This window comes from Gymnoscopelus braueri (genome assembly GCF_963280865.1).
Source record: "Gymnoscopelus braueri genome assembly, chromosome: 24".
NCBI lineage: Eukaryota > Metazoa > Chordata > Actinopteri > Myctophiformes > Myctophidae > Gymnoscopelus > Gymnoscopelus braueri.
The window spans coordinates 32,732,319-32,754,174 of NC_137626.1; the positions used below are offsets into that span (position 1 = coordinate 32,732,319).

Below are 21,856 nucleotides of genomic sequence, written 5' to 3' on the forward strand. Positions count from 1 at the left end.
ATTAAGACAGATTCTCTGGGGATATTTTACTTATATTACAAACACAGGCCTCTTACTTGTAACAAAGCATTTCTACAGTATGGAACTGGTACTTTTGCACAAGTAATCTTATTTTTAAATTCACTCACTATGATGTCACATTCGTTATGACATCACAGCCGTGATGACATCACACTCCTTATGGCATCACAGCCACCAGAAGGCCAAGCGGCGCGCGGCGCCCGCCTGCTGTTGAGCACAGGAGTTTGTTAAATGCCCAGATCTGTCTGATTAATCAATTGCTCATAATTTGATGCGCCGAAAAGTCATCATGGTAATTAGCAAATGATTAGCAAATGATCTGGAATTGCTGGAAATCTGACTTATTAGCATAACATTAATTGCTGTGTTTTATAATAAGCCAGCTGGCTAATTGTTCTTTTTTTCCCCCAGCACAGTAATTGTTCTAGAATGGAGGTGTTTCTGTCCTGTTTGTGTGAGTGAGTACATGTGTGTACATGATGTGTACATGTGTACTGTACGTGTGCACGAAAGAGTGCTATTTTGCAGATGGATATGAATTTGAGTGTGTGTGTGTGTGTGTGTGTGTGTGTGTGTATGGTGAGTACATGTATGCTTGCATCCTTACAGACTACACTAAATACATTAAAGCTGTAATCCGTGATTTTATATTTAGTTTTTGCCCCTCCTCTCATTAATATACTGTAGCTGCTATTATAATTGTTGTTCTCATTATATTTGTTACCATTGTTGTTATTATTACTGTTACTTAGAACCTCAGATTTGGGGTGAAATTATGGTAATAAATATCATGTGCGCACGCACATGCACGTGCACACACACATCCATCCTGGCAGATAAGCACAGGCTCCAAGCATAAAATTACAAATAATTAATATTTATAGAACAGTGTTGCCATTCCAAGCCATTTTTATAAAATAGGGGTGCAACAAATTAATAGATTTAATTTATTATTAAAGAATAGCGATTTAAATATATATATATTTTCAAAGATATTGTAGCTAATCTAAAAGTGCTTCAAGATTATTCGATTGAAAAAGTAATCGATTGAAAAATCGTGCTGCAGCTCTGAAATCAAACACTACAAAGACATGAATTTGTGCCCGTGTTCTCAGGCCAAGACGTGAATATTTAACAGTGTCATTTTAAAATGGATGCTTTCACATGGCCTTGCTGTGTTTACATATATGACAGCTATAGGGAGGCCACGGGGGTGAATCCCCCCATGGGTGAGGGGGTCTCAGGGTGTTATGGTGTCACTCCTGGCCCCTGTGGACCGGTAGGGGCCCCTCGCCTTGTAAATGAGACTGTCACAGATGTGCTACTCCTGGGGGCACTGAGAACTACACTATAGGCACTAGGGTAATAATGTATGATAATGCAAGCACACACGCACGCACGCACGCACGCACGCACACCGTAAGCGAGGCCTGTTACTGGCCATGTTTCTGATCTCAGATGGAAGAACGCTCCTAAGAGAGAAAATATTGATTTTTTTAACCACTTTGATCTTGGTGTCCCTAGTTCGTCATTAATGAGCGACAAAAGGAAAGATTCTAAGCAATTCTTCCAAAAAGCATTTTTTTTGCTCTCTAAAATAGCAAAAACAAGCAGGTCTAAAAGCTCATAACACATCGCTATGTTAAAAAAAAAGCGTGACACTGTTGTACGACCAACCTCAAAGAGAAGAAAAAACGTAAAAAAATAATCGATTCAATGTAACAGCAAATACTCAATCTATAAGCTCTCAATGCGCCGCATCGCTGCGCATCGTGCCTATAAGTGGTTTATCAGAGAAATATAATATTTTCACGTCGATTCACTGAAATATAATACCTCATCTTGCATAATATACAGTACGAGTCGGAATCATTATTCTTTCGCTCTTCCTCTGGCTAAAAGGTCGCAGAAAACAACACAGATATGCAACAAACGTCAAGACAGTAAATAAGGACAAGCGCCACGGGCAAAGCAAGGAAACTAAATCGTAATTGTAAAACAAAACGTCTAATAGGCTTTGTATGACAAGAGGATGTTCCCTCTGCCGGGTCACGACCCCGGGGCTGATCGTCAAACATAATTGCAGTCAGTGACTGAGACAGTGAATATGTAATCAATGCATTACCATCGCCACAAACGCACAGAAGCGTATAAGCATTATACACGCAGGGTTCCCTATAGGCCAGCCAGTCACAGCCTGCCTATATGCAAGTGGGAGCCCAAATAATTGGCAAACGCTAAGATTTTAAAGGAACGATTTAAAAAATAAGAGCCGTGGCGTTTTTCCTTTAAAACCTTAGAAAATGTGTTTACATTTTGATAGAGATTAATAGCAGCTTAAAGTAGGCTTTACTTTGTTGGTTCCATCGTTAAAAGCCAGAACACAAGCCTGATTAAAATAAATTTCTGAAAATGCACGCGGGCCCACCCATCTGACCACTTAACACGGCAGCTGCTGCCGTGTTAAGTGATCAGCTGGGTGGGCCGTGAACGCTTCTGAGATTTCCAAGTGGCCCCTGATCCAAAAAAGGTTGGGAGCCACTGCTAATAGGCTATATAGCCTACTGTACATCATCGTTTGACAAAATGATCTACAAGCCCACGACGCAACGGGGTGCGACACGTTGTGAGCTTCTAGATCGGTTATTTTCGCAATAAAAAAAGAAAAGTAAAACCGCAAATCTGGGGGGCTCCTGAGTCCCCCCCCCCCTTCTATGTTGCCTAAAACTGGATAATTGATTGAGGTCATGTGATCAGTGACATACGCAGGGTGTACTTTTGGCTTCGCCCCCCTCAGCAAAAAGTACACCCTGCGTATGTCACTGCTCACGTGACCTCAATCAATTATCCAGTTCTAGGCAACATAGAAGGGGGGGGGGGGGACTTTTTTCTTATTTCCACACAACAGCTCTAAGGTGTATTAAAGGCATAGTTCAATGTTGAAAATGAGTGGTATTCCCCTTTAAGCACTTTAACCCCGGCATCCCCTAATTTTAGGGAACAAAAAAAATGAAGAAAAAGGATTTGTAACATTTTCAAAAATAACAGATCTACAAGATCACATCGAGTTAAGGGTCCATTTGGTTTCATTTGTACACTCTCATGAGTTACGAGGGTCCCTTGAAATAAATAAACGACTAAGAACCACAGGTCAAGGCCATTCAACAAACAGATAGAAACAAACAAACAGAGAGAGGACATAATAAAGAACCACAGATGAATAATTATTATAACACGGAGAAACAAACATGTCTTCCAGGAGGAGAGAGCAGCTCAGCTGAAACCTAGAACTCAGACGGAGCGTGAAGCGAATGATGAACGCACTGCTAGCCCGCTAATTGTCAGTGCATTCCAGTTAACACACCGCAATTATTCTGGATAACTGCCCCGCCATTCACCTTCACTTAGCTTTATAGCAAGTGATTCTCAACCTTTTTTTTAATTTTCCAAGGACCCCCCAGTTCTTAAACCCATTAAGACCTGAGGTCTGACTTGAATTATATTTCCTATTATATACTTTTTTGTATCTTTTATTTCTTGTATTTAATTTCTCTATGTAACAGTTTTCTGTCAGTGGTTCTCAAACCTTTTCATGTCAAGGATCCCCAAAATGATATGTATTTGGCCGCCTACCTCCATCGGAAAACATTTAGTTCCAAGGACCCCCAGAAGCAAAGATTTGAGTAAAAAAAATCTTCGTTTAAAAAAAAAAATTCAAATAATTGCACAAATTCACGATTTTACAAAAATAGCAAGTCTACAAGCTCATAGCTTCGTGCCACATAGCGCGGAACGAAAGTGACGCACTATGAGCTTGTATATCTGCTATTTTTGAATAGCCAAAGTATAAAATAACGGTTAAAGTGGTTAAAATGACACAGATGCTTTCCTGGTTTTAATGGGTGGCCACGGACTCCCTTTTGGTGCGTTTTTGTCTCTCCTGGATCTCAGAGTTTACTTAACTCTGAGAGTGTACAAACATTGAGAAGCAGCGCTTCACGGCAAAGTGCCCCAAGTCGGTAGAAAGTAACTAAATACATTTACTCAAGTACTTGGGTATATGTTTGAGGTACTTTTACTTGACTTCCTATTTCCACTTTATGTTTATACTTAAAGCTGCACTATGTAACTGTCCTCTTCTACCCCGGATTTGAACCTGGCTTCCTATGCAAGTGCTGATGCTTTTACCATTGAGCTAATAGAGCCGGCCTGCTTGCTCAGGGGATAAATTGAATCTTGACCATCAGGTCAAAATTCCTGTCAGATCCTGTGTCTAGGTGCAGACATGACCTTTGACACGATCTAAATGTCTCAATAGAAGAGCAGGGAGACCAAATACAACCACCCCAATTGTATACGTTATATTGTATTAACATACTCTACCGTACAGATTGGACAATATTAGATTTTATTCATTAAAAAAAGGTTACATACTGCCACTTTAATGCATCTCTTCTACATTTCAGCTCCAAAGATTGCATGTTTTTACTCCAATACAATTATTTGGCAGCTTTATTTACTAATACCTTGCAAACAGACATGAACTGCAACATTAAAGTGATGAGCACATGAAGTGAAATAATTAGTAATTACAATCCAATAATATTATGATATTATATTACTACTTTATATTATTGTAATGACTACAAGTAGGAATTTTGAATGCTGGACCCTATTCATGTAACAAGAGTATTTCTACATTGTGGTATTGCTACTTTTAAAAACAAAACAATTTGTGTACTTCTTCCACCACTGTGACCACAACTCACAACTAATCTCTTCTCGTCCCAGGGGGGGGGGGGGCTGTTCTTGGCAGAGTAAAGCTCAATTCATACGTACCGTCGTACGGCGAAAACATCTGATCTACAAGCTCACAACGCGGCGTTTGCACGCCGCGTTGTGAGCTTGTAGATCGGCTGTTTTCACCCGCGCGTCTGGAGTACAAATCCGGCGTATATAACCCACATACTTAAGATTAATGCAATTAGACGCTAGCTGAAGCTACAGGGAGCAGAAAAGGTGACTGCGTTTGTCACGCTGCGTGAACCCACCTGGCAAAGACATGATAGAGAGACGAGAGAGAGAGAGAAAGAAAGAGAGGAAAAAGGGGAGAAAGAAAGATAGATTAAAGAGGTCAAAGAGGCTTACGTACTGTATGAATCACAACGTCTGATAGCTTTGTTTGTAAAGATACTGTAAAATCCTCAGTATCCATTTGTAGCTCTGGAATGTATAGTTGTAACCAAAGGGGGGTTAATGCTGCAATCCAGATTATTTTGAATAAAAAAGAAAACCATTATATAACTGGTCTGTATGGTAGAGTAAGTTAATACAAAATAACTACATGTGCAGTGGTTGGAGGGAATACAAGAACGCTCGCCCCGGGTCAAATCCGGCGTCCTCGGAACGGTCGCCATGCACCTGGTATTCCTAAACGTAACCTCAGTAAAACTATGCCTAACCTACCTTATTCCTAAACCTAACCTGAGTAAAACTATGCCTGAACCTAATCTTATTCCTATACCTAACCTGAGTAAAACTATGCCAGAACCTAATCTTATTCCTAAACGTAACCTCAGTAAAACTATGCCTATACCTAACCTCAGTAAAACTATGCCTAAACCTAACCTTATTCCTAACCTTAACCTCAAACAAATACAATAATACAAGATGTTTGGTCTCCAAAGCAGGAGACCCGAGCTCGTTAAGTATTGTGAGGACACAATACTTAACGGATAGCGGCTTTAAACTGGAAACCTATATACTTAGTTCACAGGAGTCCCCCCAGGACTCTATGTGGGCCCACTTCTCTTTTTCTCTCTACACCAGTGGTTCCCAAATTTTGCTCGAGACCCAAAAGTCTCCCCGGGACCGAAAATAGTGAAAAAAGCCGATCTACAAGCTAACGTGTCACGATGCAACACATTGTGAGCTTAGATAGATCTGCTATTTTCACTACTTCTTAAAAAGTTTTTTGTTTTATTCGTAGAATAAAACATAGGAAACAACTATACACTATATCTTCGGGGAAAATAGCTTTTAGAACAGCTATTTTCGCAGAACGTTAGCCCCCAGAATAGGCACGGCTAGGGTTCATGTGGTTAACCCTTTATGACTCCTGCAGGTGGCGTTTTATTTAACCTTGTGCTGTGTGAGCCACATGTCTGAAAATGTGAGAGACAGGAAGAGAGACAGATATGAATGGGTCGAAGGAACGCTCCCCACTACAGCTGACGAATCACAGGCTAACTCTTAGGACGCCCACTGGATGGTTGGGGGACAGGAACCGGAGGAGTGGAGAAAGAGTAGAGTAGAACAGCAGTTCCCAAATTATGATTAGCTTAATCTCTCACTCAACAGTAAACAAACCAACATACAGTATAAGTGTATACAGGGTGTTTCTAAAGTGACAATTTAATTACTTTTAAGACCTTTTTTAAGACAAATTGTCAAATATTACATAAGAAAGGGGCCAAGGCGTTAACGACCTTGTAGTTCAGCTATTTTCACAATATTTATCTGTGGAACGGAGTCAAACTAAATGTAATGCCTACAATTCCAAGACGTGCTTGTCAGGGTGGGGGGGTCCCCAGTTCAAATATGATTATTTTTTGACAGGGGGTCACGGCCTGAAAAGTTTGGGAACCCTTGGTGTAGAACTAGAGACGAGAGCTGGGGAGCGAAGGGGAGAGGAGCCAAGAAGGGAGGGGAAAAAGAGTGCAGTGAAGGAGACGACGGGATAGGAAGGAGGGAGGGTCCTAGGGGACACGTCTGCGAAGTGGGTCAGCCGCTTGGCAGGACAGGCCAGCTCGTTAGTGTAACACACACACACACACACACACACACACACACACACACACACACACACACACACACACACACACACACACACACACACACACACACACACACACACACAGAGAGACACAGACCTGGGGAAAAGGTGCCGTTCGAAAGCCCTCTGGCTGTAATTGGCAACAATGAAAATTACACAGGCTAATTAACAGCTCCGTGGCATAGAAAGCCTTGCCACGCTGCCACGGCTGTGCCAAGGAGGCGGAGAGTGAGCTGTGTGTGTGTGTGTGTGTGTGTGTGTGTGTGTGTGTGTGTGTGTGTGTGTGTGTGTGTGTGTGTGTGTGCGTGCATCTGCATGTCTGAGCATATCACCGTTGCATTAAGTAATTTATTTGTCTGCAAATGTTCATCATTAAAATCCATTATGCCAGTGTGTGTGTGTGTGTGTGTGTGTGTGTGTGTGTGTGGTTACACAGATAGTTGATGATTTGTCTCAGGACAGTGGGCGTGAATCCCAACGCCGCGAGAGGAGACAAATACACATCATCAGTGCTCATTACAAATTACAACATACTCAGCACTAAGCTGATGTAAAATGTAATATGTCATTATCACAGATATGGCATGACAACAAATCTATTGTTAAATCGCTCACATTATTCATTTGGAAACATGTTTTAAGCTATTTTTGCTTTAACCCATTTAACCGGGAAAGCATCAGTGTCATTTTAGATTTTAGCTATATAGGTAGGCTATATAGCAACATGTTTTTCAGAAAACTCTTAGGATTTAGAACAGTGGTTTAGACAAGTAGTTATCAGAAATAGCAGATATACAAGCTTGTACATCTGCTATTTTTGTACATTTTTGAAAACTCTTGAAAGTGTTGAATTTTTCAACACAAGTCTTCTCTTCTGGGGTCTTGGCACAAATATAAAAATATAAATCTGTGGCCAAATATATATATATATATCAATTTGGGTTAATGGGTTAAAGTATATTTTAAGCAGTTTTTGCTTTAATTACACAGGACAGTAGAGAGAGAACACAAGTCGAGTGGAACGTGTGGTTGGAGGGCATCATGCGACAAGCGGAATCGAACCGGTTATGCGGTTGTCGACACACTCTCCGCTCAAGTACCAGTGCACCCTACAAGCAAATTCTAACAATACATATTTCAGGGTTCTATTTGTAAACACACCCTATATACACCCTATATATATTTTGTCAGACAAATAGCTGTTCTATAAGCTCACAACATGTGAAATCGCGATACGGTGTGTGCTTGTAGAGCTGCTATTTTTGAAATGTTCAGAAGGGGATATTTGAGAACAGATCATAGAAAAATGTCCGCACACTGTCTGGAACTTACAAAAAGGATGCTCTTTATTAACCCATTAAGACCGGGAACGCATATGTGTAACCACTTAAACATTTTTTTTATACTTTGGCTATTCAAAAATAGCAGATATACAAGTTCATAGCGCTATGAACTACTAGATCTCCTATTTTTGAAAAATCGTGAAAATGTGTGCAAATCTTTGAATATATATATTACTTTTTAAAGCAATTTTTTAAAAACTCAAATCTTTGCTTTTGGGGTCCCTGAAACAAAATATTTTGCTTCTGGGGGTCTGCGGCCAAATACGTATAATTTTGGGGGTCCTTGACATGAAAAAGTTTGAGAGCCACTGATACTATAGCAACAAAAGTAAAGAAAAAAATAAATAAAATAAAAATAGAATCCCCCCAGAAGCAAAGATTTGAGTTACAAATGTTCACATAAAAAAACACATTTTCACGATTTTTCAAAAATAGCAGATCTACAAGCTCATAGCGCGGCACTCGGTGCCGCGCTATGAGCTTGTAGATCTGCTATTTTTGAATAGCCAAATAAGTCTTAAAATGACACACAGGTGCGTTCCCGGTCTTAATGGGTTAAGTCGACGTTTTGGTCGTTAGACCTTCATCAGGACATGTCTGTCCTGATGAAGGTCTAACGACCTTGGTTGTCCTACGCACCTGTCACCAACCTTTAAGGTGTGCATCGGCCTTCTTCTAAAAAACATGCTGTTTTTGAAATAAAATGAATGCATTGAGACAGTTTCAATTAAACTGTTACACTGTGATATTATCAGACACAAATGTCAAACCCATCCAATACTGTATATCAGTATTTAGTTTTTATTTGTCATTGACTTATAAAGCAAAATGAATGCCCTACTTCATCGTACTACAGAGTCACACAAAAGTAGCTGATCTACAAGCTCACTATGTGTCGCATCTTGACGCTTTGTGAGCTTGCAGATCTCTCATTTTTGCTATTTTTGAACAGTTTTCAAGTGAATGGGAAAGTGTTCAAGTCTGTGGGTTTTATAAATATTTAACCATTGGAAAGTATTAACAAGTACCGTACACAGCTTCTGTTTTACATGTCCTGAAAAGTAACAGTTTTGGAGAACATATGAGGTTTCCACCCAACACTGACAAAATCACAGTGGGTTAAGTAACTAAGTACATTTACTCAAGTACATTTTTGAGGTATTTTTACTTTACTGGAATACTTCCAATTTTCAATAATTTTACTTCTACTCCACTACATCTCAGAGACAAATATTGCACTTTTACTCCACTATAATTATTTGAACACTTTAGTTACTAGTTATTGTAGATGTTGATTATTACAAAACCACTTCAGACCTATATATATACTTTGGCAATTTTGAAAATAGCTTGTAGATCTGCTATTTTCAAAGGATTTTTATACATTTTATGCATTTGAAAACTTGTGAAATGGGACATTCTGCATAATGAGTTATTTTACTTTTGGTACTTTAAGTACATTTTTATGCCAATACTTTTGTACGTTTACTCAAGTACATTTTGAAAACCGGACTTTTACTTAAAAGAGTATTCTTTTAAGTATTTCTACATTATCGTGTTGATACTAAGTAAAAAATGTCAGCACTTCGTCCACCACTGCAAAATCACACCCTGGCTAATGGCATAATCCATGGTTATTACCACTTCTCCTTCGTCCTTTTCAGCAGTAAACATACATTTATCGAGTTCTGCTCGTATTCAGGTCCTCCATCACTTTTTCACTTCTTCTTTGACTTAATTTTCTTCTTCTTCTTTGTCTTGACTTCCGTCTTCCCTTTGCTCTTCCTGTCTTTACCTTTCTTCAGCTCGGCTTCTTCTATGGTTTTTGCCGCCCGTGCCTTCCTCCTGCCCAGTGGGGTTCTGCTGTACCACATCTGTAGACACACACACACACACACACACACACACACACACACACACACACACACACACACACACGTTTGTATTACTATACTAGTGAGGACATCACCATTTCTCTTGGGGGAAATGGTCCTCACATTGTCTATGTCAAATTCTACTATACTTTTGGGCCCTCACAAGTATAGTAACACACACAGATTTGAGTCTGGAGTCCCCAAAACTGAACAAACATAATAGTAGAGAAAGGCCGCCCTCTGCTGGCTGATGTTAGTTCCTGCAGCTGTAATCTTTTTCTGCGCACTCGCATGCACGCATGCACACACGCACACACACAAATTGAACTATGGGCCCTGGGCCCCTGGCTATGAAAATAACAATATTTCTACTCTAATCTGTACTATTTTATTGGTTACTGTGTGTGAGGTTGTTCGTTAGATATTTGTGTATCAATACATACTGTAAAATAACATTTAAATCAGTCTCTGTAGACACTCACCAGTTTGGTTATCGTGGTGGAGGTCGGTTGTGAAATCTCTATCAAAGCTCTTCATGGCTTCATCTCTAACAACATTCTCATGACAGTCTGGGCTTCAAACGTCATTCTTCCAAGACTTTGAAATAGAGTTGTATAATAATTTAATTTCATGACGCGCATATGTCATTTATTTTACCCAGAAGACGTTGGCTGTGTGAACATTAATGAGCAATTATTTCGATGATTTACAATTATATTTTATTTTTGTATCTGTCCACTGTTTCATAACGGCAGTAGGCTATACTGCCATGACAACTGAATCCCTAATTAACTTATAAGCAAACAGACAATACAAATAAACAAAGTTGTTGGGTGCGGGGGGGGGGGGGGGGGTCACTGACAGTGACAGTAGAGAGACAGGAAACGTTGAGAGAGTAGTGACGCAGCAAATGGTCTGGCCGGCCGGGAATCGAACCGAGGACTCACTGTCTGGCATTTGAGCCTGTGTGGTACGCACCCTAACCACGGGGTAAGTTTAAAAGAATAACTGGGCTACAAGCAAACAGCGCGTCGTAACGTGACAAAAAAGAAGGCCGCCTAGTATAGACCCCTGGGGGACTCCAGTCAAGTAGGTGCTGTCATATTTTGCCCATTCAGTGCAACTGGCGGTGTAGTTGACTACCTTTTCCTCGTAACCAGTAGGCCCCCCCCCTGCATCATCACTGACCTTATAGTACACAGTGATGTAAGCAACACAGCTGCAGCTAATCAAATGAATAATGGGTGTGTTAGATTTTGCACATTGGCTCTGGACATATCTGTGAACATCTAACACACTCATTATTCATTTGTTTGGTGCAGCTGTGTGTGTCTGCCATGTTTTTAATGTGCTATGGTTTTTAACCTGAACTGGAAAAAAACCTACAAAATCAGCCTGAGGTTGAGTGGTAGAAGAGGCCTTTAGTAGAGGAGAAGGGTGGTAGAAGAGATGGTCAGAGCATGTTAATAATGATCAATCAATTGTGTTCCCGCTTGGATCAGTGGAAGTAACATAGTATACATTAAAGGTATAGGTACGTTATTTTCTTTGGTTAAAATAAGTGTTAAATATAGCTCTATATTCTGATAGTAATCATTGCTGTAGAGTGTTTGTTCTGTATCAGGAGTCTCCATGTCTCTCCAGCTCTTTAATCAACAGAAAATGTTCAGGTTGGGATACCAATTTTATCCAATCAGGATAGAGAAACTCAGTCAGGATACAGATTGTGAAGTGATGACACAAAGACATGAGTAGACAAAATTGGAACACTATAAAAATGAAGCTGATAAATGGATACTCTCTCCTGATTGGCAGAAATGTTGTCACCTACCTGAACATGTATTTTCTGTTTATTAAAGAGCAACATGGAGACTCCCTGTTACTGAACAAACACTCTATAGCAATGATTACTATCAGAATATAGTGCTTTAACCTTTTAACAAAAAACCTTTAGTTTTAACCAAAAAATATCACTTAAGTTGCTATTTATCGGTATCACAATGAAACTTACTTACAAAGAAAAAATATTCATGGTATGTTCTCATTAAAATCTTAGTGTTTCCCAATTATTCCGGGGCCGACTTGCAATAGACCATATTCACACGGCGGCCATATTGGAATTTAACATTGAAAGTGCCGCCACCCGGGGTGGCTACTTTCATTGACTTCATAGAAACATGGCCGCCGTGTGAATATGGTCTATACCCTCGCGACCCACCACCAGCAGTGGTGTAAAGCAACTAAGTACATTTACTCAAGAGCTGTACTTAAGTACACTTTTGAGGTATTTTTTACTTTACTGGAGTATTTCCAATTGTCAGTACTTTTACTTCTACTCCACTACATCTCAGAGGAAAATATTGTACTTTTACTCCACTACAATTATATGAAAACGTTACTAGTTTCTTTGTAGATTTTGATTATTATTACAAAAAAACATCAACCACTTCAGCCCTATATATATTTCGGCCATTTTCAAAAAGTTTTTCATTCATTTTGAACTTGTGAAACGGGACATTCCGCACAATGAGTACTATTACTTTTGGTACTTTTAAGTACATTTTGATACCAATACTATTGTACTTTTACTCAAGTACATTTAGAATTCCAGTACTTGTCACAACATTGCATTTCTACATTGCAGTGTTGATACTTTTACTTAAGTAAAGAAGAATGTTAGTAGGCTACTTTTACCACCACTGACCACCAGGGGGCCCCGGCCCCACATGGCTGGGGAATGGCTGCCATATAAAAACATGCGCTTCACGTCTTCTCTGACCTTAAAGGCCTCTTCCTCCTCTTTGAACACGGGGTCCTGTCTGGCCAGGGGGGGGATGAACTCGGAGGCGGCGAGGGCTCTGGAGGGGAGCTGGCTCAGCCTGCGGGGGCTCAGCACCCAGCGCACCGCCCGCAGGATGTGGCCCTGGGTGTAGCCGTCTGTCACCTTGGCCAGGGAGCTCAGGTCCAGGCCCGGCCCGGGCTGGACACCACAACTATGCAACAGCTCCCTCCACAGGACTGGAGGAGGCAGGGCAGCCGAGGGAAGAAGGAAGGACAAGAGGAGTGTGTTTAGTTGATTATCAAATTGCTGATATTGTATTGATCGTATATTGATCTTTCCACAGATATCGTATTGATCTCTGTGGAAAGATCCTTGCTCTTTCCACGCTGAAGCAAATATTAATTAATTCATTAATGATGAGGAAGGGGTCTTCAACAGGGGGTCCGGGCTCCTTTGTATGACAGGAACTTATTTTCTTTCTTTTTTACATTAATCACTTGGACCCTAGCATCCCTATTCTGGGGGTGAACATTCGCCGAAGAGCAGAAAAAGAGCAGAAATATGTAGTGTTAAATTATACATTTGAAACTGAGCGTTTACATTTGTACATTTACTTTACATTACATTTGAGGTTTAGAGAACTCCACCAAATTTCCAAATTGTTCTTCTTTGAGGTAACACTGTGTGACAATAAATACCCCATGTCTCCTGTGTATTTGTCTGCGAAGTGTTGACGTAGCCAAAAGATGGCATCAAACGAGGCATTTCACATCATCGAGCGTACGGAATGCATCGTGAAACAACATGCTTGATGCCCCCGATACACACAAAGACCTTTTGTGTAAAAAAAAAACGAATTTTTTTTAAAAAATAGGATTTCACCCAGGTGGTGGTTCTCTAAGTAGGGTGCGGGGACCCCCAGGGATCCTTGAGGTGGTTCCAGGGGGTCCCCAGTAAAATGTGTTAATATACTATCAAAATCAGTTTAACCACTTTAACCCTATACTGTAAATATTTTCAAAAACATCTTGAAATTATGTGATTAAAAAAAAAACTATTTTCAAAACAAATACGTATTTGGGGAGTCCTTGACAATAATGTGAGAACTACTGCTCCTACCCAGTCTGGAGGCGTAGTCTGGTCTGGGGATGAGGAGGATCTTCCTGTAGACCTTACAGAAGGGCTTGAGGTCGGCGTCAAAGGGCCTGCGGCTTGTCCCCACCACCAGAACTCTGTCCTCTGGCTTCAGGCTCTTCAGGACCTTAGCCAGGTCCTTCTTCAACCTCTTAGGCTCCATCTGGAAGAGTGCGTTATTTTTTCATGTCATTTTCATGTCAAGGACCCCCAAAATGATATGTATTTGGCCGCCGACCCCCATCTCAAAATATGTTGTTCCAGGGACCCCCAGAAGCAAAGATTTGAGTAAAAAAATCGCTTTAAAATATATAAGATTTGCAAAACTTTTCATGATTTTTCAAAAAATAGCTGATCTACAAGCCCATAGCACGTCCCTTTGTGCCACGCTATGAGCTTGTAGATCTACAATTTTTTAATAGCCAAAGTATAAAATAATGGTGAACCAATCTGCTAAAGTCTAAAATGACACAGATGCTTTCCCGGTTTTAGTGCGTTAAGTTGCCACCAGAGGGCAGTATGAGCTCAGAGTTAAGCTGTGAGCCAGCATTTTCACCTTGGCAAGTGTTTTCACCAGTGTTGGGGTCAGTTCACTGCAATTCGGAATGATATGATACTTCATTGATAATTACTCAAAATAAAATGGATATGTAATATGGATAGATACACTAGATATGATGGATAGATGCTGGCTTTTCAAGTTTTTAACTATTACAGTATGTACAGTTAGTATACAGAATACAAAAACATGTATACTGTATACACGTTTTTAAAATGTTTTAGTTTAGTGATGTTTTATGCAAATGTTTTACCCTGATTGTACCCACTCTGAGATTTCAAATGTAAAGTGCATCATAAATAACATGTATTAGCCTAGCCTCGCGTTGCCAGACAATATCACACGACACACTAATCTGCCTAGGGCTAAAGTGCAATGCAATTTCGCAAAGGCAGATTCGGCTGGAACCAGGCTACTATTAGCCTATCATTATTACAGTATATAAATTACGTTTTTATTTTCCTTTTTAGTTTTTACAAAGCAGCCTATTAACATATTATGTAATTACCTCTGTCAAAGAAGTCGAGTTATAAATAAGTAAACATTTGCGAGAAGTAACGTCTGAATGCATTTCAGAGCTAAGGAATTTGCTATGTAAAAAGTGGTTTCCATAGCAACCACTACAACAACGACTTCTGTCTTTCTGTACTTTTACCAAGCGGAATAGTTAACGTTTTTATGACTCATACTGATCTGGAGTCAGTTATTCTGTACTGTGACCCAGCATAGATGGAATGTTTATATGACACTTACTGATCTGGAGTCAGTTATTCTCACCTCTTTCTCTGTCTTTGGTACTTTCTTGTAGAAGGTTTTCTCTGCGTCTCCGATCCAAATGACTGAGGGCTGCAGCTGGCGAGCCACCTGCCCCACACACACACACACACACACACACACACACACACACACACACACACACACACACACACACACACACACACACACACACACACACACACACACACACACACAGTGAGACAAATGTACCAGTAATTGCCGTACAGTAAACTTTAAGAGGGGTGAATTGACACCAAAACTAAAACTGTTTGTGTTAGGGCCCGTTGACACAAAAACATCACAATGTCACAGCAGGACACACAGAGAGAGAGAGAGAGAGAGAGAGAGAGAGAGAGAGAGAGAGAGAGAGAGAGAGAGAGGGAGGGGGGGGACAAATATGCTAATAACACACACCAGAGACTTGCTAGGCAGGTTAAATAAATGGTGCATTTTGTATAGCGCTTTTATCCAAAGCGCTTTACATAGATTGTGCACCCATTCACACACACATTCGTACACCGATGGCGGAGGAAACCATGCAAGGCACCAACCTGCTCATCGGGAGCAATTAGGGGTTCAGCGTCTTGCTCAAGGACACTTCGACACTAACTCTGGGGGAGCCCGGGATCGAACTGGGAACCTTGTGGTTCCCATCCGGCCACTGCCGCCCCCTTTTTTTCTCTCTACACCAAATCCCTTTGCTAAAAATAGCCGATCTACAAGCTGTACAAGGTGGACCATCTGTGATATGGACAAGTACACATGGTTGGAGCATGTGGAAGTTCAGGTCTTTACGTGAGGTCGGGATCAAACCTGTGATCTTCTGGCTACAGACCCAGTCTCTTTAAACACAAATGTCACTTTAGGACAAGCAATCACACAGAGACATTAATCACTTAAAGCCATACTGTATTGTACAACAAATTGCAAAGATAGCCGATCTACAAGCTCACTGCGTCACATCGCAGCACGTAATGAGCTTCTAGATCTGCTATTTTAGCTGTTTTTTTCCCGTGTTTTTTTTGTTTTTGTTTATAATTTTTTTAACATGTTTGAAAATGTTTGAAAAAGAACAATGAGTCACAGCAGCAGCTGCAGGCCAGAGTTGTTTACCATCAACGCCTGCATGTTATGAGGTGAGCGTTGTAACTTTAGAATGATGTTTTTGACAACAACCGAGTCTGGGTTATACAACTTTAGCATGCTCTACTTATTTTGGAGAAAACATCCTTTCTGTTGCTCAACGTTCAGCACTGGAGCTTCTGGGACTGCGGTCACAGTCCATTTTGTGTGGGTATTTAGTGAAATAAATGCGTAGGCTATAGTTGCAACTGTATAGAATGTATGTACCAACAACAGCTGTCAAACAGCAGGTTGTAACCCTAGATGCTGGCACTGTCAGTGGTGGAAAAAGTATTCACATTTTTGACTTAAGTAAAAGTATCAATACTGCAATGTAGAAATACTCAAAAGTAAAATAAGGAAATAAAAAAATTAAAATATATATATATTTTTTAAGTTTGGTATATATCGGTATCAAAAGTACTTAAAGTACCAAAAGTAGAAAGTACTCAGAGTCATTAAGCAGAATGTCCCATTTCACAAGTTTTCAAATGTATAGAATGTATAAAAAGCTTTTGAAAATAGCAGATCTACAAGCTCACAATGCGTCGCAATGCAACGCATTGTGAGCTTGTAGATCTACTATTTTCAAATGGCCGAAATGTATAGAGCTGAAGTGGTCAAGGTATGTTTCGTAATAATAATCAAAATCTATAAAGTAACTAGTAACTAAAGTTGGAGTAAAAGTATAATATTTGCCTCTGAGATGTAGTGGAGCAGAAGTAAAAGTATTGAAAATCAGAAACACTCCAGTAAAGTAGTACATGGATGGCAGTGGATTGGAGATGAACTCACCGCCTACATAAAATCAGATAAATCTGCATATAGTGTAAGAGGTGGAGACAATATGCATAAAAAGAACTGCATTTGAGGTTAAACACGAACGCTATGGGGGTGGCGATTGGCTTGCCATCCCCTGGTACCTCAAATGCCGCCCCTTCAAGCCTCTGATTCCGGAACGCTGGACAAGACAATGCTCACGGGGGAGGCTTTGTTTGGTTCTGAGTAAAACACAAATCCGGCATTAATTAATCGTTTACGCCTCTATTGTCTGATATCTGTGTATTCATCTACAAGCACCCACTCACCTAACCCTGAATTCTGCAGGATAAGGAGGACATTTACATGTCAATAAAGAGACTTAACAACTCAATGACTTGACTTGAGGGAACAGAAAGCTTCAAAAGAACCCAGTTCTTTATACAGCATCAGCAAAGTTAAAGAATCACTTACACCAAATAGTGACAAAAGCATCAAATGAACAAAAAACAACCACCCATCAACTCCACGTGCAGTGCTTCTTCAACACAGAACAAAGAATTAACCGTAGATAAACAACTATTCAAACAATGACATACAGTAGGTGAAAACGATTGTATGGTTTGAGCAGAATCGAGCAAAATATACGCCCACACATGTAAAGTCTATAAAGACATTTCTATTTCGCTACAGAGGGACTGAACTACTTCAAGTGAAGAAGAATCAAGTGTACATCTTTAATTGATATTGTGCAAACGAGTAAATGCCTTGACAGACAGACAGACACACACACTTTAAATAATAATAAACTCTCATTCTTAAAGGGATATTTCACTTTTTTTTTAAATCGTCATTTTATCGTCTACTCAGGTTTTTGTGAGCCCCCCAGACAGTTTTTAAGTTGCTTGATTCAGTATTTAGACATTTAATATTCATTTTATCAGACACGTCCCCCAGACACGGTCTCCTCACTAGAAGGACAATATCAGTCACCAGAACCAATTAGGGGTGTTTTCGATGAATCTATCATGGTTAAAATGGATTTTGAAGTTACAATGGGTTTGTATAGGAAGGGGGCGTGTCTGATAAAATGTATATCAAATATCTAAATACTGAACCAAGCAACTTAAAAACTGTCCGGGGTGCCCCCAAAAGCCTGAGTAGACGATAAAATTACCCAAAATGAGTTTGAAAGTGAAATATCCCTTTAACCTGCTCATTAATCTGACATAATTCATATACGCCACCAAATCCCAAACTCCAGATACAAAGTCAATCCATGTCGATGAACACTTGGTATAACTGCATTCTTTACATTTTAGAAATATTTAATTCTAAAATGATACATCCAGAGTTTCCCCCTCACACACACTGCAAAACAATCCACCATTTAAAGAAAATTATGTCAGTAAAACTCATTAATTAATGTCACTCGCCTGCTTTGTTAAAACATAGTCAAGAGAACAACAACACATTGTGACCGTGCACGAGCACAGCTTCATGTTTATGAAGTGCCAACGGTTATTATTAATTGCACAGCAGATGGGTACTTTCTATTGTAAAAAGGTCACTTATAAAAAGTCACCGTGTGTGCATTTAAACACTCAAAGCGATTGAGAGGACAAAAGCTGTGGAAGAGTTGACAGTGGCGGCCCTGACAGCCCCCCTGTGCCGGCATGCAGGACTTCCTGACCTGTCAAGACATGATCCTAATCCCAAAATGCACTTAGAGAGGGTGCTGACAGGTCCCCAACACAACAACAAGCAGTCTGGTGCCGTTTGCATGTAAAGACAGCTGCTTGGGAGTTGGAAGTGTCCGAGCCAGCAGTGGTGGAAAAAAGTACATTTTTTTTTACTCAAGTAAAAGTATCAATACTGCAATGGAGAAATACTCTGTTACAAGTAAAAGTCCTGATTTCAAAATTTACTTGAGTAAAAGTACAAAAGTATTGGTATCAAAATGTACTTAAAGCTCCAAAGTAGAAAGTACTGAAGTTTTCAAATGTATAAAAATCTTTTGAAAATAGCAGATCTACAAGTTCACAATGCGTCGCGATGCAACGCATTGTGAACTTGTGGATCGACTATTTTCAAATGGCCGGAATGTATTTAGGGCTGAAGTGGTTAATGTATCTACAACGTAACTAGTAACTAGTAAGTTTTCAAATAATTGTAGTGGAGTAAAAGTATAATATTTGCCTCTGAAATGTAGTGGAGTAAAAGTAAAAGTACATAACATTGGAAATACTCCAGTAAAGTAAAGATACCTCAAAATTGTACTTAAGTACAGTACTTGAGTAAATGTAGTTAGCTTTACACCACTGCGAGCCAGACAGATCTGCCCACATATGTACACACACGGATGCATGCATGCGTTATGGTCAGTGGTAGAAGTGCTCGACCTTTTTTCAAAACTACCAATCTACAACACCTTACATCGTTTTATTGGTTCATGTAGGCTATGTTTTGTATTCATATTCGAAATCGGCAAAGTCAATATAAAGCTGTCAAATTATTGTAGTGGAATAAAAAGCACAAAAAGTAGTGAGTTGTAGTGATGCAGAAATATAAAGCATTGAAAAATGAAAATAAGTAAAGTAAAACTTCCTCAGAATTGTACTTAAGTGTACTTGGTTACTTTCCACCACTGCACGCACGCACGCGCACGCGCACACGCACACACACACACACACACACACACACACACACACACACACACACACACACACACACACACACAGGTGCAACCACAGTGACAGGCTGTATGGAGACAAATCTTTTGGACAGGGAAAACAGTAGTCTGGCATGTTGTCATCACAAAAGACATACATGCATGACGGTACAAATGTTATGACCTGAAGGACAATTCATAGTCCAGATGTTGCATTTCAGTGCTTTCCTTTTCCCATCTGAAAGAAGGGAAGCCTTTTTAACCACTTTCAACTTACAGTATACCGAGCTATTTTGGTGACGAGAAAACCATTTTTTCAATGTTTTTTAAGTGGTTAGAAAGTGGACTTCTCATTATATTTCCCTTCAAGAATCAAGAAGGTTTTATTAACTAGGTTTTATTCACTAACTTAAGTACAAGCAGCAAAATGTTGTTGGGCTTGTTCCGCAATAATTGTGCTAACATTTTAAATGTAATAATAATATATTAAAGCAAGAGAAGAAATATTAATATACAGTGAGGATAAATATAGGTTCTGACAGGTAGCTGTTCCGTTGCCTGGAACTTGTTCTCTACCGTGGGCATCGATTCTTTTTGGGATCGTTACCTTTCATTAATTGTGGTCTTGCTGTTTTTTGGGGGGGGGACTCCATGTCTTTTTTAAGGCATGCGCCCTAAGGCAGTGGTTCTCAAAGTGGGGTCCAGGGACCCCGAGGGGTCCTTGAGGGGGTTCCAGGGGGTCCCCAGCAAAATTAACCACTTTAACCCTATTAGGGTTAAAGGCTATATAGACGTGTCACAATGCAATGCGTTGTAAGCTTGAAGATTTGTTATTTTCCAAATATCTTGGAAAGAAATAACATTTTGGAATATCTTTGAAAAGGTTCAACGACACGTTAAAGTCTCCTATGGGGGTCCCTGGCACAAAGACCTTTCAGATAAGGGTCCAAGGCCAAATTAATTGACATGAACAAGTCCCCATATGTATACAGTATGTATGCTCCCCACATACAGTGTGTCTGTCTGTCTGTCTGAAAATAGAATCTCGCAAACCACTAGACTGATCAGCAGTCAGACGAAATGTCTTGTGCAAGCTGCCAGTAGGCCAAGGAAGTACCTCCATGCATTCTTTTTCAAAACATGTATTATTGTTTGTTTTGAAATATTTAACATTAATACCGTATTTTAATACTTGAACTGGCAGCCATGACGCTGTTCTGTCATGGCTGCCAGTTTCCACCCGATGTCATTCGGGAGTCCCAACTGCAACAGATCACACTGAATAACTGCTAACTTCATAAGGTCTTCAGACTAGGACTCACGTCTAAGATGTACAGCTCATCATCGCGTCCGAATCCCCCAAAGAGGATCAAACTATCTCCCACCACGCAACAGCCTTTCCCATAGGACTCAACCTTAATCCAGGAAAAGGTGTCTGGATTGAACTTCCACAGATCATTGAAGAACTGAAGTCGTAAAAGTCCTTAAATTGTCACTTCATATGATGACAGCATCTAGGGACCCCCCCAAAATCCCGACCCACAGGTTGAGAACCACATCAAGAGTAATCATATGGCACCGGTGCAGAAAAAGGAGTCATTTTGTACTTTAAAACAAAATGCCAGACGCCAGAGGGTTGACCATGAAAACAACATTCTTGTGGGCTCCAGGAAAATGGCCCTCACAAGGTTGATTTCCCGTGTTCTATTATAGCCTACTTGTGGGGACAACTGGCCCTCATAAGTATAGTAAAATACCTTTAACCGCCCCCATACAAAGATTCTCTCTGCTCTACTATGTGTTATGTGTGATTCAAGATACTATCTCTCTCATGCACTTGCGCGCGCGCGCGCGCGCGCACGCACGCACGCACGCACGCGCACACACACACACACACACACACACACACACACACACACACACACACACACACACACACACACACACACACACACACACACACACACACACACACACAC

General features: G+C 40.2%; 1 protein-coding gene across 1 annotated transcript in view; it reads right to left on the reverse strand.

The window, feature by feature from the left end:
• Positions 1 to 9,660: 9,660 nt before the first annotated feature.
• Positions 9,661 to 21,856, reverse strand: part of drc11 (dynein regulatory complex subunit 11) — a gene marked incomplete at its 5' end in the record, with an annotated part of 137,972 nt that continues 125,776 nt past the window's right edge. The window contains 4 exons of the mRNA XM_080422482.1: positions 9,661 to 10,073; positions 12,853 to 13,091; positions 13,975 to 14,152; positions 15,326 to 15,412. Coding sequence (XP_080278608.1) covers positions 9,918 to 10,073; positions 12,853 to 13,091; positions 13,975 to 14,152; positions 15,326 to 15,412 — 660 coding nt within the window. The 3' untranslated portion in view covers positions 9,661 to 9,917. The remainder of the gene's footprint in view (positions 10,074 to 12,852; positions 13,092 to 13,974; positions 14,153 to 15,325; positions 15,413 to 21,856) is intronic.